General features: G+C 37.6%; 1 protein-coding gene across 1 annotated transcript in view; it reads right to left on the reverse strand.

The window, feature by feature from the left end:
• Window positions 1-27,004, reverse strand: part of odad2 (outer dynein arm docking complex subunit 2) — a 94,181-nt gene that overhangs the window by 33,552 nt on the left and 33,625 nt on the right. The window contains exons 3-9 of the mRNA XM_056255533.1: window positions 22,663-22,792; window positions 22,310-22,416; window positions 19,727-19,866; window positions 18,459-18,575; window positions 12,104-12,324; window positions 10,696-10,836; window positions 9,217-9,358 (exon numbers count right to left, since the gene is read on the reverse strand). Of these exons, the coding sequence (XP_056111508.1) occupies window positions 9,217-9,358; window positions 10,696-10,836; window positions 12,104-12,324; window positions 18,459-18,575; window positions 19,727-19,866; window positions 22,310-22,416; window positions 22,663-22,792 (998 nt within the window). The remainder of the gene's footprint in view (window positions 1-9,216; window positions 9,359-10,695; window positions 10,837-12,103; window positions 12,325-18,458; window positions 18,576-19,726; window positions 19,867-22,309; window positions 22,417-22,662; window positions 22,793-27,004) is intronic.

Below are 27,004 nucleotides of genomic sequence, written 5' to 3' on the forward strand. Positions count from 1 at the left end.
CCAGTGTTATTAAATTATTAGTGCGTTTAAAGATTAACTTGATATTAACTTGTGTGATATCCACTGGCTCGCCTTCATGGTTTAAAATGGAAATATTTTCAATATTGCAATGTGGCATTTTTCTTTATCAACAGTTGCTCGCAAAATGATAGACAATGAGTCACATTTCTAGAGTGTCATTTAAAGTCATAATAAAATTAAGTGAATTAGTAAAAAAAAACAAGCATAAATAAACAAGTACAGTAACAAGCAGATTTAAACTTGTATTGCCAAAAATTTCTGTGAACAATTTGCTGATGCAGGTACCAAAAGACTAAAATACCTCTAAAATAAACAAAGTAGAACTTGGTTGAAAATGTTCTAGAAAAAGACTTAAGGAACATGGATGTGAGACGAGGAGCACATTAGAAAAGAGAGGAAGCACATATACAGTAGTATGACTAATAATGAGAAATTAATGTAGACTTGAAATAAAAGGGCGGGCAGATATGGAGAAACTAATGAGAGCGATGAAGGAGATGACAGAGAGAGTGATAAGAAGTGAGAAAAAATAGTCATATTAGAGAGGCGGAGACAGAAAGTAAGAAGAAGAAAGAAGTGAGAGTGAGAGAGAGAGGCACATGTGTTGTCCATATTAAGTGGCTGGACTAAATCTGAACCAAAACTAGCAGTGAATTCACTGCACTTTCTGTCTTGCCACTCACTTCGTCTTCAAAGCATTCGATGGGTTAGCACTGAATCTTGTAAAAACACAAAGCTATATTTAGTACTGATACCAGGGAAAAAGAAATCCAATGTTCATATGCTTTCATTTTCAAGCAGCTTTGGTCTCAACATGCTGTAGACATTCTTTACAAATCAGAAAACATCTGAAGGTCTTTTATTATGTCTCTGTCTCGATTCTAACAGGCCCTCTCTCAGTCTGTGGTGTGAAGAGAGATGTTCAGGACAGATACACACACAGATAAAAGCTGTGAACATGGATCACTGACAGGTTTATCATTTAATATCACTATACCTAGATGTTTCTATCCTTTACTATAGCAAATCTCTGCTCAGAGATAGTTTGTATCATCACAAGAACTATATTATCGCACAGCTCTATATATAAAGTGATATACTGATTCACTATCAGTCAAAGTTTTTTTTTAAATGTTTTTGAAACATTAGAATGATTCAGAAGGATCACATGACACTGAAAACTGGAGTAATGGCTGCTGAAAATTCAGCCCTCAGGAGATACTCAGGAGAAAACACGGTAACACTTTATTTTACGACCCGCAAACAACTGCGTAAGTAAACCGAAATTACGGTGTACGTTTCTGTAATTATAGTGTACTTCCGTGTAGGTATAAGGGAACAATATGTTAAGTTTTGGGTAATAAAGGGGTAACAAGCAGATATACAAGCAAATTATTTATAATGTAATTATTTTAAAACTAACAGGTACCTATTCTGTTAATATATTCCAGGCAAAAATTGTACGTCTGTTGTATATAAAAGTTATCATCACATTTCTGGCAAAATATGTTCTTGTGCAATGTTAAAGGGTAATTGTGACATCTGTGGGTTGAAAATTAAACACACACACATATATATATATATATATATATATGGCTGTAATGTATGTAAGCACAGTGTGATAAAAATTGAATTTATTGGCTTTTCTTACTAGATTACTTAATGTTAAGTCAAAAAAATTAGTTTCTGCTATGATTTTAATTTAGACCGTACCATGTAGTACTTAGTACTTACCTTATCACATTGTATTGCAATGACACTTAAATGTCAGGGCAAATTTTTTTTCTTAATAAGAGTACCTTTCTCTGTAATTACTGTGCGAATAGTGTTGTTTCGTATTGTTACATAGTAAGTAGTGTTTGTTACCCGTTTCAACTGTGTATTTTACAGGGTAAGTGTAACTCCTGCGGGCTGTATATTAAAGTGGCGCTTGTTACCTCCTTGTTCTGTGTAGTTACAGGGTAAGTACAACATTAAACCAGTATGCTGAAACAGACAAACCTAGCTTCACCATTAGCATTATCAACAAATTTCTAAATTAGTACTTGTAAAAGTACAGTAGCACAATTAAACCAAAACTATTTATTAAAACAAGTTTAACAATAAACAATCACAATGTTGAAATTACATCAACACAAACTATAAACAGAACAGAAATAATCTTGAAATCACACTGTACATATTTTGCCAGAAATGTGATGATAACTTTTATATACAACAGCCGTACAATTTTTGCCTGGAATATATTAACAGAATAGGTACCTGTTAGTTTTAAAATAATTACATTATAAATAATTTGCTGCTTGTTACCCCTTTATTACCCAAAACTTAACATATTGTTCCCTTATACCTACACGGAAGTACACTATAATTACAGAAATGTACACCGTAATTTCGGTTTACTTACGCAGTTGTTTGCGGGTCGAAAAATAAAGTGTTACCGAAAACACCACTAACATTAACGATGACCGACATCAAACTGAACCAAACCGGAAGTATTTATAGACAAGGTAACCATAGAAACTAACGAGAACAAATACAGAAACGACAGGAAGTAACTTAACAACATAATCGTGACACATAGTAATAAATTACATTTCAAAATACATTAAAATAGAAAACAGTCATTTTAGATTGTAAAAATGATTCACCATATTACCGTTTTTACTGTAATTTTGATCAAATAAATGCGGCCTTGGTGAGCATAAGAGACTTCTTTCAACATACAACTTTACCCACATACATACAGTATACTCACATAAAGCGATTTAAAGTCACAGTTCTGCAATATGGGGAAGAAAAAAGATCTTTCTGAAGAAAAGCATGAAATAGTGCACCGACATTAAAACAACTAATATTATGCAAAAAACAGTACAGCAAAAGAGTAGTATGTCCAAAAGTCCTAATATTCGAAAATAAAAGTATTGTAAAATAAAGAAAACAAACAGGGTGCGCTTTCTGTTGTCTCTGTCACAAAAATGAACCGAAACTCAGTGAATACTTGTCTTTAAAAAAGCTGTGCCTTTGTGCATTTGACCTTCATTATGTATATTTTTATTATTTTCTTTTGTAAATAAAATACAAACAATAAAAAAAAACATTATTTTAATCTCCTCGCATTCTGTCTTTTGGTCACGGCCACATCCACCTTCATTAGGTGAGGGTCTTGTTTTACGCGAATAAGTGGCCAGGATGATTTTCATATCGTTGTGTAGTGAAAACTCTAGGCTACAAGATCTAATTCTCAAACGTCTTGTGAATGTTCAGTATGTGTTTTATGGCCTTGTTGCAGAACAACCACTGGCTCTGCACCCCTACTCAACTCACTACTTCAGACTTATGTTCCCTCCATAAGCTTCAATATATCATATATATATATTTAAAAAAAAACCTTGCTACAGGTATGTGTACTGTGCTAGATAACTGCAGAGCACTTGCATATTGTTGCCCTATTGTTTGTTTGATTGATTCTATTGTTCTCCTCATTTGTAAGTCGCTTTGGATAAAAGCGCCTCCTAAATGGTTAAATGTAAATGTATTTCAGTGACTTAAAAATATTGTTCACTAAGCACACAAACGTTTTCTCAAAAATACAAATGTTTACATACATGATACTCACATTATGATTGTAATTTGTGCTGAATACAGTGTAATCCGACTTTAGCCATGGAAATGTTTTAAGTAACTGAAATAAGCTCAAATGTCAGGACATGTCAAAACATCTCCAAGGCCCAGAAAACACCTCAGACCTCAAAAGATTAAAACGTCTTTAGACAAATGTTGGCGAGAAAGCTTTACATTCATCTGTGATCAAGGCTAAAAATGCATTGCTTTCCACTTGTTGAAATCATTTGCCTTCAATTAATAGCCACGTCTAGTGGCATTTTAAATAATTTAAGTGTCACAAAAATACAGAAAGAGCTGATAGATTGTAGTTCTGTTTCAGAGCAGGAAAGCAGGTCCCAATGACAGCACAAGCTGTGTGTCACCATAAAAACCTATCCTGAGGAAAGAATACTTAAAACATTCAGCACAAAACAGTGCAAAATGAGCCAGCATTCGTAAATCCTGCCCATTGCAGATGGAGCTCTGAAAATTAACAAATTCTCCTGAAGAGCAAAACACAGAAGCACAGAGACAGAGAATGAAAGCAGAAAGGAAAAAGGAGGATAAGACAAACAGAGAGGATGGATATATAAATAAAACCTAAGAATAAAACAAAGCTGTACTGATGCTCTGGAGAAAATTGAGAGGGCAGAAAGAAAAAGGAAAGAAAGTATCAGAGTGAACGAGAACAAAGAGGTATTAGGAAAAGAGAATGTGAATGTTCATTCTGGCACGAGTGTTGTGTATGATATACACATTAGAGTTAATTTATAGAGAAGCTGACTGAGGTCTGATCATTATCATTTATCCTCAATTAAGCAGCCAGCTCTCCAGAGCAAGATAAAGACAGCTGTATAAATGATTTACACAGAGAGAGCCATAGAGCCACAGAGCAGAGCCGCCTCGTCTAGATTTAAGAGCAAAGAGATATCAGATTTAATGGACAGTATTAACTTGATGCAAAACAGCATATCCACAGCGTATTTACGAGCACCTTTACTTGCATGAGTATACACACACACACACACACACACACACACACACACACACACACACACACACACACACACACACACACACACACACACTCAAACCATTTGTGTGAAAGCAGACAGATGGGTGTCTGCTGTAGATAATGTTATGCCATTCTTTATGTAAATTTCAATTGCTGACTCTTATGGTTAATTATACCACTTTATTGACAAACTGATGCACTCATCACATAACCGTTTCAAAGTCTGGGGTCAGTAAGATTTTTGAAAGAAAATAATACTTTTTAATATTAATATAATTAATATTTTAAAGTGTGTGTTTTTTTTACTCAGCAAGGATACATTGATTTGAACAAATGTGACAGTAAAGACCTTTAAGAAATTCACCAAAATTCAATTCATCAAAGAATCCTGAAAAGAAATGTAAAGAATATGTGCTTAAAGAAAATATTAAGCAGCACAACTGTTTTCAGCATTGATAATAATAAGAAATGTTTCTTGAGCCCCAAATCAGCATATCAGAATGATTTCTGAAGGATCATGTGACACTGAAGACTAGAGTAATGACTGCTGAAAATTCAGCTTTACCATCACATGAATAAATTACATTTTAAAAATTGTAATAATATTTCACGATATTACTGTTTTTGATCAAATAAATGCAGCCTTGGTAAGCATAAGAAACTTCTTTCAAAAACATCCTTACCAACTTTATGCTTTTGAACGGTAGTGTATGTTACATTGGCCGTAATAAAGAGAGAATAGTGATAATACTATCGGCCATCACATTTGAGCGTGCACCTTTTAAAAAATAAAGCCAAAGTTTATTCATTTCTGTATGGCTAAAGTAAGTCAGAAAATTCAGAAAAGCAATCTGTTTGGCATCACTGCATCATACAGGACTGAGATGAGGTGTAGCCTACCTACCAGCAGCTTGATCTGAAACACATTCAATTTTGTACTCACTTTGTCCAGTAGATGGAGCAAGACCTCATAATGGCCATGTAAGATAAGATGTGGACATTACTCTGGTTACAAAAAACAACTGTTCTATTCTGACTGGAATTTCAACTTCTGCCACTATGCAAATGAAAAACTGTAGCTGTAAATGTATTCCATGCTCAGGATCATTTTAAAACATCTAAAGCCTTTTATTTGTGCACATTCTGAAAGATTATTTCTCAGTCTTGTATTCTGTGAGAAACACTATGTAAGTGAGGCATGAGCCGCTGCAGTGAGAGAGAACCAGATTTAGGCTTTATTTCCTGAGCAGACACTCAGCAACCTTTAAGTTAAAATGACTCATTAAAACAAAGTTTAGATAATCGCATTGGCAAAAATTGCACACACTTTTTCAATGTATAAGAGTAACTAGTATTTCACTTACTTGCAAGCGATTAACAAGGAGCAGAATGGGGTAATTGGAAGAAGGGAGAGTGTGAGTAAATGTTTCTATGCAACTTTATTTGGCTGCCATGTTTCTCTAATTCAAGCTAATGAGGCAGTTGGGCCGAATCTGGTGAGACAAACAGCCTGTGGCCACCTCCTCTACAAACTGACGCAGTTACAAAGTGCTTTCTGTGAATGTGTGAACGTGCAGTTATACTCAGCGCTCGTTCTTTGACCCATCCAGGCAATAACTGAATGGAGTTTGGTGTGTGTAATATGTTTTGCGGTCTAAAGACATGCACAATTTATTAATATAGCACTAACACATCATGAAAGGATGTAGTCACTGGTGCAAACTGCCCTCCGTACATGTGTACAGAAAGGCAAACATGAAGACATGTAAATGTACAGTTCAGGTAATATAGACTGCAAAAATATCCCTAGATAAACAGCCATTAAGCACAAGTCTGATCATTCATGCATCACCTTATAGAAGCGTAATCTCCCAGAAATACAAACGCATGTCTATGCCCTGGAAAAGAGCAGAAGAAAAGACAGAGGGGAGGAGAAAAACTGAACCTTCACTCCAAAAATAAAACAGATATTTAGTTTGGCACGGACTGTGTTTCGGCTTCTGATGGTAATGACATTATAAGAGCGCTACTGGACAAACCCTCATAAATAAGAACTGTGGTTTCCAGACAGATAGAATGCTGGGAAGGGCACGTTACAAACACATCCTGTCTAGAGTTGAAAACAGCCCTGTAACAAACGCATCCCCAAACACCTCACACAAATCAGTAAAAAAAAACAAAAAAAAACGAACTTTACAAATCTACTTTCCAAACGCTTTCCAAAATCAAACAGGATTTTGTTATCAAATGCTTTTTTTCCTGACGTCTGGTAGAGGATGAGCACCTCCCATAGGGAAAATCACATTCATTATCCTGTTTTACACTGGGCTAAAAATATCTACCTATGGCTGAACTTTACTTGGATGTTTTTCTTTACATGATTTATTGCTCACTACACTTAAGATCATCTTTTAAAAAATGTGTACATACTGGTGTTTAACATCAGTGCCCTTTTAATCTACAGTAGGCCTATGCCTTCTATAAATTATTTACTATAGGCTATTGTAAAAGGAGATAATACGTCTTTGAATTACTTTTAATGGAATAAATGTGAGATCAATTTTGAAATGTAGTTCTTTGTAAACCCCTTTTTAATGTATTGGCTAGGGGTGTTACTATATGTATACTATTGACTATAACAATGTTTTAGAAAATTAAATACTGAAATCATGTTCATTCTACATATGATAATATTGTAAATAATCCAGCATCAGTAACCGATTGACACTCCAACACAGTAGGTGGCAGTATTGCACCTAAACGCTTGTAGCCAACTGTCATAAAAACGGAAAATGAAGATGATTTCAACACAGTTGCTGTGTCCAAAATCACCCCCTATATCCTCATTCACTATTCCCCACATAAGTCCACTAATATAGTTCACTTGAAGGAGTAAATAAAAACGAGAAATACGGAGTGCGGCAAAAAGGCTACCGCTTTTGAATAGTTTGTCCTTGCAAATTTTTTTTAATTTTGCAAAACAAGCACCTCAGTAAGATAACTCTGTCATGGAAACTATGTATAAACCTTAATTATACAATTTGATAATCAATTAAAATGGATTTTATACCTGTATGATATTACGCTGCACCCACATTGGACCAGCGGTTAGGAAAATGGATGGATGGAGGGTTCAGCTGCGGGCGTGCGAATCTCAGTGCATTATGGGTATTCTCTTGCCATTGAGCGTACATCAGTTGTACACATTACTGTGGTGCATTGTGGGATTGAATGAGTCCACTATAGTTTCGGAGATCACTACAAGTGTCATGATTCTGCCCTCTTGCCCTTGATTTCCCCTAGTCGTGAGGCAGGATCATGACAGAATCATGTTTTGTGTGCAAGCACATGGCTTAGTGTTCGGCCTTTTGCTTGTGTTGTCTTGTTACGTAACCCCGCCCCCTTGTTATCCTTGTCTTGTCATTATTGTCTAGTCGGCTTCACCTGTCCTCGTCATTAGGGTTCCCCTATTTAATCCCCTTGTGTTTGCTGTCCTGTGCCGGTTCATTGTTTCTCATTGTGTGTTTCTCATTGTGAGATTCTCCTTGTGAGTACATTGCTTAAGAAGAAGGTCTTGTATTGTTCTTGATCTTGTATTTACTCTCTGTCTAGTCTTGTCAATTGTTTTCCAGTTTAGTTATCTCTCGTTTGTATTGTCTCTGTTTTGCCCCCTACGTTTAGTGTCTGCATTTCGGCTGCGCCTGGGTTCTCTCCATCAGCACTGTAACAACAAGTTGTTGTTTCCTCAATTAGTGCCCTATTTAAGGGTATAGGTGCGATATCAGACACAGCCAGTGTTTAGCTACTAGGACAGTACCAAATCTTTTTGGAGGAGATGATAGCAAGACACTCTACTCACAACAGAAAAAAGAAAAAAGTTAGTTTGACAGACACCTACTGTCCAAATATACCTACTTCCATACTATATAGTATGCAAAAATAGTACAGCAAGAGAGTAGTATGTCCAAATTCATTGTATACGAAAAAAGTAGGCGAAATGTACCCGGATGACCTACTACTTCTGTCAAGATTCTGGAGTGTGCATTTGATCGACACTTTACTATCCCATGAAGCCACGGGAAAGTTGTGAACGGTAGTGAAGCAATGCAACTGATGCTGGTAGGTCATGTGACAGTGACAAAATGTCAGAAAACAGACAAAAATGTCTAAATTTAATTCATACTACCCATATTCATGCTATATAGAACATAGTTTTTTTAATGGTCACATAAGTAAATCTCAAACCAAATGCGCCTGCTAGACAGTATGCGATTTTGGACAGATTAGGGGTATTTGTACAGTTATGGTTACAAACTCTTTCTTCGTCTCCCTACACTCATATTTTTTGTGAGATTCCTTTTTTGTGAAAAAACTCATTAAAGTTAAAGATTAATGTGACTGATAGCATATTTTTTTTAGATATTGTGATAATTTGTTATAAATAAAAATTTCCATAGATGTTGCAATAGTATTTTTATAGTGAATTATTTTGCCCATGATAATCGAGATCATGACAGCCCTGGTATTGATGCATGTTGGTGTGTGCATTTATACAAGCAAATGGGTTTTATTACCTTTAAGTATTTGACTAGTTTCTGGATCTGCCAGTATTCGGAGGGCAGGTCGGTGGCTGCCTCGGCACGTCTTTCAGGCTGTTCCTCATCTTCCTCATCCTCTGATGAACTCTCGCTGAAGTCATCAGCTCCTGGGGTTTTACTGTGCACACACACACGCACCTATTAGACATATTAATATTCAAGCTGGCCAACAATTTTATGTCTCTCAGTCAGACAAACACTGTGAGAAGTACTCTCCCACAGAATTTTCTCAGGATAGAAATGAGAACTATCCATACATAACAGGACATTATAGAAAAAGTGCTTTCTCTAATAAATAGAGCTTAATACATCAAATCGGAGGAGAGTCGGAGCAGGTGCAAGCCAAACCACACAGCCCAATCTCTCAAAGCTCTGGTAAAATCTCTCTGAATCCAATGTGGAATGAATTATTGCTCTCTGAAAGGCCTCATGCTCAAACCCTTGGACAAAACGGCCATCAAACTCAGGGGTGTATTTGAAGTGTCATCTTAAGCCATGGCATCAAATTAAACGGTAGGGGATGGAGAGAACAGAGACAGAGCAACAGAGAGAGAGGAAGACTGGAGTGGTCATCAGTGCATTTCTGAACTCTTTCATCGCGAGCTTATACACGCACGCACAAACGCAGATGGCCGTTAAAGCGGATCAGGCTACTGAAATGAATGTATCGTGAAACGAGTCATGAAACTCTGTACACAAGGAGAAGAGGCCAGAGGGACTCAGATATGTTTTCCAGGGGATAACTGTATTGTCGGACAGCAGCGTACCGTCTCTTTCGGTGCTAGTCACTTACTTGAAGTGTGGAATGTGTTTTGCAATGCGAATGATTGTAAGTTTGCTGGCTTAGTGTGATATACATTACACTCATTTTGTGTTTGTGTACCATGAACACATCCAAATGTTCTTCAGAACGCTACACTGTTTTTTTGTGTGCATCACTGATTTAAAATGGCAGGAAAAAGAGAAGCTGCGGCTACACCCGGAGCTCCTTACAGGCAGGACTGTGTACTCTGGCAGGGGATGTTATGGGGACAGCTGGAGTTTTCGCTCACCATCGCCAAACAGACAGAGAGGAGTCAGAAGAAGGAACAGGGTTATCAGTGGCTCAGGCACAGGCCGGTTATTACAAACCGCTACTCCCAGTAGCACCAGAGGACCGTTCCGTGTGCACACCAACCTGAACGGCTGCTTCATCCATGCCTTATTAAAGGCTATAAAATGAATACTTATCCACAGCTGAAATAATTTGCCCTGAAAGTGAGCCTTTATTTCCAATTCAGTGATTGGATAAGTTTTTTTTTTATGTTTGGCCAGGAGTATAAAGAGTTATTCAATTATGCGTGTTCCTGGGAGAGGGTTTTCCAGATCCCATTGCAATGGTTAGGTTTTTACCTCAGAGGAAATGCCACATGTACAATGAAAAAGCTATTTATGTGGACTGAGATTGTGGCATACATTTTTTGAGAAGACTGGCAGCCTGGCAGAGACGATCCAGAAAAATGTGCTTTTTTTTTGTTCTCTGATGCGGGTGACTTTGTGCCGTATTCCAAGATCCTCTTGCTTTCTCTGCTCTTTCTGGCCTTCTCTTCTGCCTCACTGGAAAACAACAACAATCAGACACTTAGGCCTCTTAACACGTTTATACACTTTAAAGCCATGAAATCAAAATTCTTTTATTGCAATGGAATATTGCAGTGTTTATTATTAATAATGAAATCAATTCTAGATGGACAAAATCAAGTCCCACCCTACATTCTTTTCTCGTTTGAGAAGTTGATATACATGACATTCATAATCATGTCGACTTTCTTTGTTTTTGAGGCACAAAGTCCAAAAAAGTTCATATTAAATTCACATTATGAGGTTACATAATGTACTATTTTATGCTTTTTATGTCTACTCTGATATTTCATTTTTGCCACACAAGTATTACAATAGGACTGTGTGGATGTTTCAGATACAATGTTTTTAAAAAGAGGATTAGCTGGCATCTTTGTTGCTTTTCCCTGACCCTTAATTATTTTTCTATTAGTTTTCTCTCCCATCATGTAATATGTCTGTTTCAGTCTTCTGTAGCTCCCTTGTGGGAGTACTCCCTTGTGGGTTTCAAGTATTGTGATACTTAGATCACAGATGAACCTTAGATCATCTGAATGCAACTTTGGTTATTTTGCTGCAAAAGGCAGAACTGAAGTACATTTTTCTCCAAAACAAAAGATTATTGTTTTGGAAATCTTAGATGACTGTTCAGAGGAGGTTTACTAGTAACAAGGGTTGAAACAGCCAAAGAGGCTGTTTTGTTTGATTGCTAGATCAGTGGTTCCCAACCTTTTTTCCAGGGGATACCCCTATTTTAACATTCAAAATACTTAATTTCCTCAGCACTTGGTTGTAAATGTTGTAATTAAAATCTCTCACTTCTTTCCACCATTATTTCAAACAAAACAAAACCATTTCATCCCTAAACCCCCAAACTAGAGTGAGCTTGTCGACCCCTCGCAAATCTTTAGCAACCCCCAGTTAGGGAAACACTGTGCTAGATCAATCCAAGGAGGAGAATATATATGTCTGAGTGATCGACTCTGGCTTTATCAGCTGACTGTCACTATGGATAGCGATCCCTATCCCAACTTGACTTCACGAATTAACACTCACAGGAGAAGAGCTACAAATATGATATATAACCATCTCTTGAAGTCTGAATGACTACTGAACTTTGCATTTGTACAGTACATAGACAAGCCACATGCACTTCAGCAAACATCAGCTAGCCCAGAGTCAGTGACCTCTGATGTTCATGCTGTGATGGCTTTTTTTAGGTCTCTTCAGAAGACATCCATTGGTGTTTGGAATTATCACTTACTCAAATGGGGACGTCAGGCCAAGGTTCTTCCATTTCAAAGATGGTTCTAATTTCTTCTTCCTACAGCCCGGCTTGTTCCGCACAAGCTGATGTCTCGCCTTCTCAAGCACATTCTTTTCCTCATGGTCGTAAGACTTCAGGGTTTGGCCTGTTTCCTCTGCATCAACCGTTTCCACATGTAGAATCTTTTTAGTGGATGGCACATCTTGAATGGCAAAGTCCTGTATAAGAGAATGAATAAAAATTAAACAAGATAGTAAGGAAAATAACCTCTGCACCAAAAGTAGAGACTTGGGGAGTTAAGAGAGTTCTTTTTCTTAAGCATTTTTTGTTCAACAAAGTTCTTCATGAAAGCACTCTTAGCTTAGCAAAACATATTTTCCATTCTACATCTGACATATTGTCTCTTTATTGGGGAGGCACATCACACAGTCATCTTTGAGCTAGCGCAGCCTTCTTATTCTAAGAAAGAGACGTATAAAAACTAAATCCCACTTATGAATTTGTATCCCTGAACATTTATATAATACAGCCTTTCTCCACAGTTCACTGCCAGAAAAACAATCCTGCCTTTGAGTTATGAGAATAAATGACAAAATAGAAACACATTTCCAAAGTTTCTTATGTTAATTGCCTATACAATATGAGAAGTTTATTGTTTCTGTACATTCTTGAACTGCAGGCTGGCAGTTTGGCACACATTAAGTGAAGTCTTTGTGGCAAAGTAACGCAACAATGATTTTCTGAAATTGTGTAGGACTCTCTCCCACTCTTTTATTTCTTATGTGAGAAGCTCAACAGGAGACATATGAATGGTTAAGAGGCAGGAAAAATCCACAGGCACCTGCTATGCCCCACCATCAGCCCTTTATTGGTTCCATCTTTTAGAGAGATGTACAGAGCAGGAGTGAGAAACAGAAATGGTGAGAGGAAAAGAGAAGAGTATGAGCGAGGAAGAGTTCAGAAAGAGTACACAACAAGGGAAAAAGCTTTTAATATGGCACAAGGGACTTACTGTGGATCCAGCTGGGCTAAGCATACTTTGTGCCTTTCATGAGCTTGTTTGGCCGAAAGAAGGCCAAAGTTAAGAACAGCCAAAGTTATATCCATTTCCTCACACCACTCCACCCACCTTTAATTTTATAATTGAAGTAATAAACCCTGTCCAAGAACAAGTAGGGAGAGTTAACTCTCCAGTATGGCACCCCAAACAGAAGCCTGAATATCAAGTAAGAGAAAACCTCAAACTACTGCAACATCCAAATATGAAGATGACAAGGAAATAAATTTGCAAGACAAAAGAGGTCTATTCTGTGCTGACTACTATTAATGAGACTTACAATTGATTTCAATATAGGCAACATGAGAGGAATGATGCAATACTCTAAAAAACACATATAAACAAATGATTATGCTTTACATAATATAATACATAAATGTATACTATTTTAATATAATAATATTTCACTACCATTCAGAAGGTAGGATTTTAAATTTGTTTGAAAGAAGTCTCTTATAAGACCAAGGCTGCATTTATTCGATCAAAAATACAGTAAAAACAGTACTATTGTGAAATATTATTGCCATTTAAAATAACGGTTTTCTATTTCAATACATTTTAAAATAGAATTTATTTCTGTGATTCAAAGCTGAATTTTCAGCAGCCTTCTGTGTCCCATGGTCCTTCAGACATCATTCAAATATGCTGATTTGGTGCTCAAGAAACATTTGATCAGTTTAATCCATCCGTGCTGAATACAATTATAAAATAAAAAAAACTTACTGACTTACTGAATCGACAGACAGTGTATTTATAACAGCATTCCTTACTATCACTAGCTTACTAGGTTTTTGGAACATAGTGACAGTCTTCCTATCCCAGTCTGACAAAGCAGCAGAGTACAATATATTTTCCCTTATGAGTGTCACCTTCTGCTCAGCCCTGGCTGTGCATGTTTGATTAAAAGTGTCTGATCGAATTAAAGTACTGTATGAAAACGCATCGGTTCCTCATGCAGCTGATATGTTAGGAGATTAGGCCAGTTGGATTTGGCTAAGAGCTGGTGTGCGCTGAGGATTTCTGGGCTGAATAATCACGGTCCGGTGGTTGACTGATGGCTGAAGGACCAGAGCGTGTCTGAGACTTATTACAGAAAACTCAGGCCGCAATCCAGAGCCTATTCTCTGCTGAACTTTTCACGCTACAAGAGTCCCATAGTGCAGCTAAAAGCATAATCTGCTCTCAAATCAACATGCACCCTAACGTAACGGGTTCGTTTCAGGTGGATAAACGTCTATTTGTAGAAGGTGATGAGAGTATTGAGTAAAAAGGAGAACTCTCACATGTAGCCTTGTAGAAATGTGTTTGGAAAACATGAGAAAGAAATGGTAAGACAGACAGAGAAAAGCAAACTGATGAAATCTAGAAAACAAGGAACCAATGTAAAATATGGAGAACAAAGAGGGGTTTGATTTGTGTCTAAGCAGACTACTTTTATGGCCCTCTCTTTACGGCCTCTGTCCATCACCCATCAGCTGCTAGCGCTCATGGTTGAGCTCCCGCCTGCTTGCATAATAAAACATGAAAGTCTGGTGGGCATTTTTACACACAAACGCTTGCACGCTGAACCGCCTGCCTGGCATCATCGCTTCAAAGAATAATAAAGTCTTTCTCCTCACTGCCACCAATAATCGAACTCAACCTGCTAGCACATATCCACCCTTGTTCAAAAACCAAACACTAAAACCGCACTGAGAATATCCACCTCATTCATTTTCTTCAGTAATACATATTGTTTCAAAGCAGCTTTGCAGAAAATAGTGCCTTAATACCCCCACTGAACAAGCCAAAGGCAACATGGCAAGGAAAAATCATTGTAGAAAAATCACACCAGAAGTGCAACATCTGTTCAGTAGGTTAACAGTAGGCACTTTCAATCAGGTCTTAAATTAGAAGTGGCATTTCCTGTCTCGATAAGAATTGTATTATCCCCAAAAAATGTTGGCAACAATATTCTTACACTTTTCAGCAATATCAATTATGACAATCACTATAATGTACCAAATAAACAGCCTAATGTGATTTACACAAGTAGGACGTGTTCCCGTATCAACATCCTTTGTTGTTCCTGAAACAACATTACCATTAATCAATCACTGCCTTATGCTTTTAGAGTGTTAGGGCTTTGATTGGTCGATATGGATGTTGTTCTAGGACCTACTAAGGATGTTGATCCAGGGACATGTGTAAATGACATTGTGTCAAATAAACAAGTACAGCATATAGCTCTACTTCAGCTCATCCAGTTTTTCTCAGAGCTTTAGAATGATAGCACACTTAGACCGAACATTTATCAGAGGCGAGAATTATGGAAGGTGAGCAGAGCTACTGAGCACAGACTCATGGGAACTGTTCCTCAAGTGAGGTAGATAAAGCCTGTCCTGGACACGACAGAGTTTAACTTGGACATCTCTGCTGAGAGTAAAGTTAAAATTCTGCAGCAGGCTTATTTTGTGTCTGAAAACTGGCTCTGAATGCACATTGAATAGATGAAAGGAACATTTTATACTTTCTGTCCTCAAGGTAACTGACGGGAACACCAGACAGAGGTTTTTACACCGGCAGAGTAGCACTAGACAATAACCATTACTATATGGTACAGCAGTAATCTTTCTGTCTGCCTTCATTTTCCATCTGCAAACTATATCGGCGAGAGATAACATCACCATCATTTAGCAACGAACATAAAGAGAAATCTGTCTCGATGATGGAGTTTCCGTTTATATTGCTCAAGGACAGAATTATGTTGGTTATAAAACCGCCAACGATCGGCATAAAACATTAGCGTGGATCTGAAGACTTTGTTTTAAGAAAAGAAAAGTACAAGTTGGAGGAAACCTTTTGTCTGCATCAACAAAAAAGGCATTTAGTGTGCTCTGCTACTGATGAAGCTGAAGACAAATCTGGACAATATTGAGCCAGCCAAAATCGCTTAAAAAAGGAAAGGAAAGGAAAATGGTAATTTCTTAAAGATGTTGTATATTTAAAAATTAATTTAGATATAATTCTTGTCTGTAAAATCTCATGTAGAAAGGACTAAATATTTGGTGCTGTAGAACAAAACATTTTTCCAACAAATACACTGTCACTGATGAGAAATAGGATATCATTTCTCAAACAATAAACACTTTTTACCACATCTTGAGGCCATTATATGAGGCCCAATTTGTTAATTTATCTTTTACTTTATTCAGAGAGGTCTGACTAACTGGCCTGTTCTCACATTCTTTCACACTGTGGTGATGTGAAAAATAGCACAGTGACAGAGGAGAGAACTCCCTCTCTCTCTCTCTCTCTCTCTCTCTCTCTCTCTCTCTCTCTCTCTCGCTTTAAGGTAGATACTCTTAATCTGTCTCTCTCTTGGTTATTGTGACAAGCAGACACTTTACGCACTGAGAGAAGTGTAGACATTAGCTTGTCCCCTCTTTCCCTTTGCTCTCTTCTCCTCAGCTGTGATTAATCTTAGGCTGAGGAGCGAGCAGGAACACACTGATGCCAGTTGAAGGACAGATGTGCTGTTTTTGTGTCTATGTTTCTAAGTATTGGCCTCTTCCCGTGTCTGTTTAGCAAATATTTGGAATTTAAAATGAATAACTAAATGGGTAATCCACATGATTAATGTGTGTTCTTTTTTTTCTACTTTTTAAAGAAAATCACGTGATAAATTATTATTATTTTACATTCATGCCTTTATTAGCAAATGCTGGAGAAACAAGAATCAATGAGAGAGGAGATAACAGAACATAATAGTCTAGTGCTCCATGCATGTGTCGGAGCATTGCACACATCTACGGCTTAGACAATTTTTCTTAAATTAATATATGCGATTATCTAAATGTACACTGATGTTCAAAGGTTTTTGAACGGAATCTCTTAAGGCCCATTCTTATCAAGAACAATAACTATAAAGATAAGTATGATAACTATATAAGTGTCCACACCAATGCACAATATTATTCTATTTATTCTAAGCACACGAAGCAGTTTTGTTGTCAGTTGCTTTAAATGCTCAAGCTCTTTAAAGCAGGATGGATTCTGATTGGCTGTCAATGTTTTCGTTCATCAGCTGGAAAAAAATTGTTCTGAAAGAGATTCCAAACGATATTGTTTCTCTGTGCCGTTATTGTCCTTGGTGTGAACAGGACTTTGTGCTCACCAATGCTGCATTTATTTGAACAAAAATACAATAAAAACAGTACTGTGAAATAATATTAATATATTTTAAAATGTAATGTAGTCCTGAGATGGCAAAGGTGAATTTTCACAGTCTTCGGGGTCACATGATCCTTCAGAAATCATTTTAAATATGCTAATTTGGGGCTTAAGAAACATTATTATTATCAACATTGAAAACAGTTGTGCTGTTAATATTTTTGTGGAAACATTGATATATTTTTATTGAATAGAAAGTTCAAAAGAATAGCATTTATTTCAATTAGAAATCTTTTGTAACATTATAAATGTCTTCATTGTCACTAATTTCTTTTTTTTCTTTTTTTATCTTACTGACCCCAAATTTTTCAACGATTGTGTACTTTATGACAGTAACTAAATCAAAACAACACTATTGGTGCACTTACCATCTTAGCTTGCACCCATCTACATCATAAGGAAATGATTTTATCAAGGAGGGCCAATTTATCAACATAACATTCTACTGACTGCTATAGAGGCAATGTACTGTCAATAATCATCCTATCAATTTCACTAAAAGCAGACTTCTCCTTTTGGTGACATCTTTGGCTCTGATAGCTGCACGTATATCGCATACTCACATGATGATATCATCTGTCTCTGATGCCTGAACACTCAGGCTCTCCAGACCACCACTGCTGAGCTCCAAGCTTATTCAATACTCACAAAAGCCTATATCCAGTTCAAGTGCTTTTAGGTAGATACAGAAACCTGCAATTTACTATAATAGCCCCCTGTCATCAGGTCGAACCTCTTTATAAGCAATAATGTATTTTTTAACATCAGGGGATCGATTATATAAGTATGCTACAGTTGTGTTAATGCCAAAGTTGTGAGCTTAACTAATTCACATGTTGGGATTGCCCAGAGCATGGTTAGAATATCTAAAGCCCAGTGGTATGGAGCAGACACTATAATGAAACTACAGTCACGTGTTTATAAATCGCCATCTGGAGCATTTTAAGGCCAAGTGCAGTGGAAGAGAATAACTAAAAACCCAACAATGGCAACCATTGGTTTTAAACCAACAATTGAGGAAATAAGGCACAACTCGTGTTAAAAGAGATTAAACTGTTGAATTCATGTGGTGTTAAGCAATACCTTTTCATCAGAAGCAATAGCAAAATGGGGAGACATGTTTTTCAACAGTGTGACAAGGTCTTTGTAGGCTTCACTTTTTCTCCTATAGGAGTTTTCACCACCTTCTCCATTGATTTCCTGGAAAAACAAATAATAATGCAAGTGTAAACAGAGATTAATGACATTCCCAGTGGCGTATTCGTTGTTCTGGCTGAGATGTACGTTGGGTTACAATAAATATATATCTAACATAGAGTCATATTTGAAAAAGACAATTGAAAGACCAAGAGAAAAGGTTCAACACAATAAACGCCCAACCCACACACAAAGACCATCAAGCTTCACACACACACATGCACAGACATACAGTAACTATACTTAGAGCTCTTAATCGCTGAGGTGTAGAGGTGAATTGTTCTGATTAAATGTCTAATCTATACAATTAACTTTACTGTCATTTGCAGTAAATTCAACCTGACCTCAAATGTACAATGAACAGGTGAGTGTCAGAAAGCATTGAACAGAACACGGGTGAGGACAAGAGAGTCCAAAAAGAATAGACATTTAGAGAGAAAGAGAGGTGGAGGAGGGAAAGAAATTAGATTTAAGAAAGAAACACAAAGATAAAAATAGACAGATGTACTTAATTAAGTGGCGCTCTGAATCAGAATGAAAAATATTGTGGTGTGTAAAATGTTGCTTTTGATTAATTGCACTCATATTTAGTTCTGTGAGCCGGCTTTAGCACTGAACACAGCTAGAGAAGCAGATCTGGAACAGAATCACATATCTGTCATGTCTTAACTTTTCAGTTTCGCTTACCTCATGTTTTGGAAAAGTGTCTGTATACCATACCTTTCAAACACATTAAGAGCACATTGTGTATGTTCAAATTGTCTACCGAAATTGGCTCCCTTGACAGCTTGACACGTTTCAGATTCATAAAAATCATATTGCATCACTCAGCATTCCGATAAGATGCATTCATTTCCATCTGCTATGTGCTCAGGTCAGGCTTGTTGGGATATGCCCTATTAAGATGATCAAACTCCTCTGTACTTTATTTCTTGATAAAAATACATAATATAATCAACTGAGGGAATGTCCACATTTCTGAATCTGATTACTAAAGGGAGATGATAGGTTATGTAGCTGAATTTCATCATTTTTGACACCGATGATGTAGAAGAATTGTGTTTTGCTTTGGCATACAAGAGAATTGTGTTCCCAGAGCAATCCAAAACTGACGCACCAAATGACTGTTATTACTTTCCAGACAGTTTTCTCACCTCATCGAGGAAAACTCCACTAGTATTGCAAGTGATGAACAGCGTGGGCTCTGTGTCACAGGTCTCAATTATGAGGGAGCAAATCTCTCCATCCATCTGCCTCCAGGGAGGAGAGCGACAACCATTGGAGAACACGTAATCTGTGGAGGCAGGATTTATGCTTTAGAGATATGTATATTTTGTTATATGTATAATGTGTCAAATGTTGAATTAATGCACTGTTGTCACCTCTCAACAGCAAAAGTTTACAATAAAACTTCAGTTTTGGAAAGTACATACAGTGCAAGCTCCTACAGGGGCAGATGGACACTCTTTCCCTGTAGCCCAGCCAGTGAAGATGACTGATTGTTCTTCAGGACTGAGCTGCTGCAGGCATAACCCCAAGATAAATCACCCTCGCCAAACACCCCTGCCGATACTCCACATGCTCCAAACCGCCCTGCGCATCCTCACGGCGTCCCCCGTCCCCCCCCTATTTGCATAGAAGCTTCCAATTTTACTCGGCATACAGGGACACATTTTTCCAAAGAAGCCACATCCATCACTCAAAATTTGCAGGACACAATCCTTTTTCCAAAAACAGTTGATTGTTATGGCACAGCAAATCTGCCCGTTCTCCTCAGGGAAAGAGGAACAATTGATGAATCTCTTTGTAAACTGAAATCTGACATATGTAATGGTTTCCATGTTGCGGAGACTTGAATACAGACATGTTATATTTAAAGGATATCCAGCATTGCCACAAATGGTGGTGGCTTAAAGACTGAGAGTGAGGAATAGAGACAGATTTTTTTTCTTTTTTACTTTTTGAGTTAATCATAAGGTAATAAGCACTGACTGACATGATCAGAACTGCTAAATTTACTTCGTTTCTTGAAGAGAAACTTCCCAGGGAAGATTCAATCTTAAGGTGCGGTCACATTTACTGTTGTTCAATGAATTTAGTTGTTTGGTCAAATCGTGTCATTTCAATATAGGAATCAACACAATTGGGAATTTCGCATTAGGGCGGAATATTTCCCCACACATTTCCCATTGGGTTCCATTTGGTCATGCAAATTCACTGCATTGACCAATAGAAAGCTGCTTGGTTAGAAATTGACTTCATAGATTGCTACACTAATGACAATGGACCCTTTTTTGGCCACACAATTTTGCTAACGTGACAGCAACTTTAGGCTTATAGAGTCTGGTACTTTTAAGAAAATAATTAATCTGTTTCACTATAGTTCGATCCCACCTCCGTAGGTCTGCTTTGCCTGCTTGTTTGAGTATTTGAGGATTTTCACCTAGAACACTCTCAATGTATTATCATTGTCATAATCATACCTGAATCCTCTACAGCCTTGAGAAGCACTGTTCACTGAACTCTGATATGAGTTGGTTTTGATTTCATTTATGGCAGACTGTTTGTTTTGCATTAGCAGGGAAGTGGGCCCCACGCACCTGCACGAGGTTCGACTCTGAAAGTGGAACTATGAGCATTTCTTTGGGGCCGGCTGTCACCTCAGTTGTCTCTACAGATCCATCTTTTGAGTTATCTGACACCAACCTCTCTTGATTCAATTTCTTGTTGGCCTGTGGGATCTGTGATGGTTCAGTGGCCACATTTAACTCAGCACCACTCTTTCTGTCGCAGCTCTGCACATCATCAGTAACAGCCACATTAGTGACGTTCATCTCATTTTTGTTAGAGTAGGTCTGTCTAATGTAATCTGTAATTGCCGCACACAAAAAATCTTACTGATTTTGAACTAATGAAATAGAAAAGCAATACTGGTTCAGTGTGTCTTTAATTGTGAAGAAGTCTTGTTTTCTGAAATGTTTTAAAATAATCTTCCAATGGGGTAAAAATAATTAAATTACTATAATTCAAAAGGAAAACAAGTTTATTTTTCTTATCCCATTGGAATATTTTTGTTGTTGTTGTTTTAATCATAAACTCACACCGTGTCTACATCGGACATGACAGTTGTTGCAACAGTTTGAGGCTTGAAAATTCAACTGTTCTTCGTGTTAGAAGTACATTTATGTGATCTGATGTGAAGTACATCAGAAGTAGAACGTCGCACCATGATGCATCCAGTGTAGACAGCATCAATGATTATAATAGGTTCTATTTGCATATGTCGTGTTATGCTGCTCGCGTCACTCAATTTTCGGAAGACAATTTTGTCATTTAACTTCTCAAGTAAATGTATTTTGACTTAAGAATGTTTACTAGAGATATCTGTACTGGAAAACATGACAAAAATACTGTAAAGAAATGTACTTTTTTTTAAGAGCTGACAGTCAAGATGTGAGAACTGAGAAATTGTTTCCATTTTCCTCAAAATCTAAATTACTGTACAACTTCAGTCCAATTGAACAACATAAAAAAACAAAAACAAAAACAAAAAAAAGACAAAAATCTCACACAGTTACACCGGAAAACTACAATCTCTTGCTCCAAACATTGACTCGGTTCGACTCAGAAGATTAATCAGATTGAGGGTGAAAATAAGTGTGGAAGTGAGTGAGTGACAGAACGAGATAAAGTGAGCAGAAGTGATGGAGAGGGGGAAGAGTGAGGATAATGCAAACCTGATGTGTAGCGCACAGACTTCAGCGCCCGGTTTTCTCCTGTTCCACAGAATCTCTTCAACAGATCTACCTCTGTATTAACAGCTGCTGGGCTTAGCCTGCCCTCTCTGGGCAAAAACACACACACAACACAGAACAAAAATACAGCTCATTAACCAGTAACAGTAATATAGCTATAAATGCATGCACTGTAATGTAGCTATAAATGCAAGTACTGCATATATATATATATATATATATAAAATATAATTATATACAATATATATAATGTATGTATACAGTATATACAGTTATTAAAGACAAGGAGAATGGCTGATTGCTTTGATTAAAGGCAGTATATAGTATATGCTTACATGATCATGATCGGTCTGACTGCAATGCTTAGCAGCTTCTCGTCCAGCTGATGCAGGATATTAAATAGTTTGTCTTCGTGTATTGTAGGAGATCTGGGCCCAAAGATCTTCTTCATTGGCTCCCTGTTAGCTGTTGGCCATAAACACACCTTATTCACAACTGCTCATCATACAAAAACACTTTCCCTATTCTTAGCTTTTTTCATCAGCCCTGTTTCATTGCAAATTTATTAAAAAAGATAAGAATCCGCTAAACGTTGGCAAAACCTTACCAAACGCACCTTTAAATGATAGCCAAAAACTGGAGAAAGCATGTCTGAAACTAATCTTCAGATGGAAAATTTGCTCTAAAAAAATGGTGTGGTCCAAAAGACTGAGACCACTAAGGAAAATGTTGCTATTTCATACACATATTATAGCCTATAATCAATACAGATTTTTTTATTACAAATTATATTATCAACAAAGTCAAATTTCAGATTTCCAGATTCAGTATTTGTATTCCTCTTCTTGCTGTAATGACAGTAGCACTTGAGCTGCACAAACTCCACAAGTTTGAGTAAAACCTGATCATCACATTATCCAGCATGATCTGAGAACGATCAGAACATCTTGTGCATTAATGGAAGAACATCTGACTGACTGTAAAAAAGGAGTTCACATGATTTGATTGGAGTCCTAGAAATAGTGCAGCATCTTAAATAGTTCTTAAGGCCCGTTCACACCAAGAAGGATAACTATAAAGATAACTATATTAGCATCAACACCAGCGGACGATATTGTACTCGGTTACTAACGTAACCTCGGTTCCCTGAGAGTAAGGGAACGAGTATTGCGTAGCTATATGCAGTGGGGAAACTCCTTTTCCTCGAATTCTGAAGCTTAAATGTAAAACGCATTTTGCAGCTGCACAGCTAGCACAGTGAGTGTCTGGCTCACTCATTGGCTGTGCTGCGGCAACTGCACATCCAATGGCGCGGGCGGCTCCAGCGTGTGCGCCAATGAGCTATCATTACGTCATACACGTCAGAGCCCGCCACAAGGGGCGTGGCCGTAGCCCATAAAAGCCCCCGAAATAGCCATTATAGCAGGTTACTAGGGATGTAAACGGTTAATTGATTATCGATTAATTGTCGACAAGAATTTACTCGATTAAATTAAATTAATTGTCGGCTAATTGAACATTGCGACCCAAAACAAACTTGAGGCGGCAAAAAAGAAACCAAACATGAGGCGGTCAAAACTGAGTGGACTACCAGCTATATACAGCGTGCTAACCTCGAAAATCCAGCTGTATTCTAACAATATCTTAGCTCTCCTTATTAGCTAGGCTCCTTGCATGCTGGCTAATAACTTTTTTTAAAGCTGGGTCTCAAACATTAACAGCGCTGTGTTGGACAGATTTGTGCAGCGGTCTTCCATGAGGGAGAGAGAGCGCGAGAGGTACGGGTGAGTGAGAGCGCGAGAGGTAGTGTTGTGCGAATGCGCTACGGCGCTCTGCAATCAAATATGATTTTAAATAGGCTTAGTAAAAAAAAAATATATAGAAAATCAATGTGTGGCGATCAGCGTTGATATTGTGGCGGGCCGCCACAAATAAATGAACGTATGGGAAACTCTGCTACTGTCACCTTCCTCAGGGATGATTTAAGTTGTGTTCAGTTCTATATTTGAAGTTTCCAGGTCTAGTAATTTTACTTTTACCTTTCTCAGAACAAGGGGGATTAAAAGTGCTGCTGCTAATGTTTCAAGTTTTTCATACAAGTAGTTTAGATTATTATATAGGCTTAATATAGTGTAGGCTAAGCCTACCCATATAGATTTTTATTTAAAATGTATTTTATGTTGCTTAATGTTTCACATGCAACAAGTGAGCCAGTGCACAATTATTTTTTATGTGTGTTAATTTTCTGTGCATAATTTATTTTGTTAAACTACATAAATGCCATTATCTGTACCCAGAGGTGGGAAGTAACGAAGTACATTTACTTCGTTACATTTACTTGAGTATTTTTTTTGGAAAATTTTTACTTTTAAGAGTAGATTTAATTATGGGTACTTTTACTTTAACTCGAGTACATTTCTAATGAAAAAACTCTACTTTTACTTCGTTACGTTGGGCGACGTTCCTCTCGTTACTTTATTTTAATGCAATATGTTGTTAAAAGCGTAGTTTATTCTAAGCGCGCGCTCTCTCTTTTTTCTGGGCATGAGCGATGCTCAATTCACAAATGAATCACTCGTTTGAGTCGATTCTGTTCATTCAAGACTTCATCAAACAAGTTGGACAGATCTGTCTAAATCGGTTCGCGAATCAGTTTGAATGATCTGTTCAGTTTCCTCACGCACTGAATCGTCTCGGAGTCGTAACAGGAAGATTTAAGAACATCAAGAGCGTTGTATGAAGTGGCGGTCCACAGTCTACAGTACAGTCTAGAAAGAAAATCTGCAAATGCATCATTTTTTTGCCAGCGATGAAGATCTTTATTAGTTGAACATCTTCGTATGTTACTTCGTAAGGTGTCTGTGAATAAATTATTCCACACGACGATACATTCGATTTCATTTCATTCAGGTAATACATTTTACAACCAAACAGATTATTACGCCATATAGCACTACTACAAAGTATGGCATTACCCTTTTTTGGACATATACATTACTTTATACATTAAATAAGCTATCATCGTCCAGTTTATGAATGTGTGTACACAAGCTATCATCGTCCAGTTTATGAATGTGTGTACACACACAATGTGTGTATTGCGCAGTGGCGTGCGAACTTTTAACACTTTCTAATCTGTGTCAATGGACCCTTTACATTTGAATGCAAAACTCCATAGAGTCACTTTATTCCGACATTGTCTAATAATCCAAATGTAGTTGTATAAGTTATTATACTATTATACAAACCAAAGGACAGGCAATGGTTTTCGGGCTATAGATATGATATACAGAAATAATGTTTGTCTCTTCTGTTTTAGTTGCAAAGATAGCTTATCTAATTATGATAATTTTAGTCATTTAAATGAAAAAATATCTAAATAATATCATGTTATATATATATATATATATATATATATATATAGGCCTATGTGATCCAAAGTAACTAGTAACTAACTACTTGAGTAGTTTTTTCATTGGATACTTTTTTACTCTTACTCAAGTAACTTTTAAGATTATTACTTTTACTTTTACTTTGAGTAAATATTTCTATAAGTACTTGTACTTTTACTTGAGTACAGTTTTTGGATACTCTACCCACCTCTGTCTGTACCATATCCCAACTGTTACAATAAAACATCAATTGAGCAATATAACATGCATTTTTATTCAGTACATAAGCAATATTTTGCTTTTTATGTTAAAGACACTATTGATACCGTGAGAAATTTACATTCTCAGGAAAATAGCCACTTATCAGTAATCGATAAGGTCGATCAACTAACGATTAATGAATTAATCGATAATTTGCATCCCTACAGGTTACACCGACTGAAACGACATTTTGCCATGCTACTCAGTGCGGCTGGCTACGCAATACTCGTTCCCTTACTCTCAGGGAACCGAGGTTACGTTAGTAACTGAGTAAATTCCCTTTCGAGAACGTCCACTTCGTATTGCGTAGCTATACGCAGTGGGGACGCCATGCAAAACGCTGCACCGAGTAGCTGGTTGAACTGCAGCTCTAGAACTCTGAGCTTACAGAGCCAATAAAGTGATAACCTGTGCTCTAAACGGAGTTGAAAGCACTTTAGGCACATAGCCGTGTCTGGGTTTGAGAACGACCTTTGAGTCGCCAACACCAAACTCCAAACAAGAGGGGCTCACAGAGAGCGCCTCCAAATCTCCAACTCGCTTGATAGATGCCAGTGCCAGCAGGAGAGCAGTCTTTAGCAAGAGTATTTTGAGATCAACCGACTGAAGTGGTTCAAACGGTGGGCCCTTCAGGACCCTAAGGACCGTGGAGAGGCCCCAAGACGGAACCGATGGAGGTCTGGAGGGGTTAAGCCTCCTGGCTCCTTTCAGAAACCGTACCACCAAGTCATTTCTTCCTAGTGACCGGCCAGCCACCGGAGCATGAAAAGCTGCGATGGCTGCCACATACACTTTCAGCGTGGACGGGGTCCTGCCCGTGTCTAATAGCTCTTGTAGGAAGGAGAGCACCACTGGTACCTCGCATGACACAGGTTCAAAACTTTGTCCAGACACCAGCTGGAAAACACTGACCATTTAGAAGCATACAGGCGCCTAGTAGAAGGGGCCCTGGCTTCATTGAACGTGCCTAGGACCTTCTCAGGAAGGTCCCCGGGTACCCATTGAGGGGCCATATCGTCCCTTC

Source organism: Rhinichthys klamathensis, unplaced genomic scaffold, assembly GCF_029890125.1.
Source record: "Rhinichthys klamathensis goyatoka isolate OS25496 unplaced genomic scaffold, OSU_Roscu_1.1 h1tg000121l_1, whole genome shotgun sequence".
In the NCBI taxonomy this organism is placed as follows: Eukaryota; Metazoa; Chordata; class Actinopteri; order Cypriniformes; family Leuciscidae; genus Rhinichthys; species Rhinichthys klamathensis.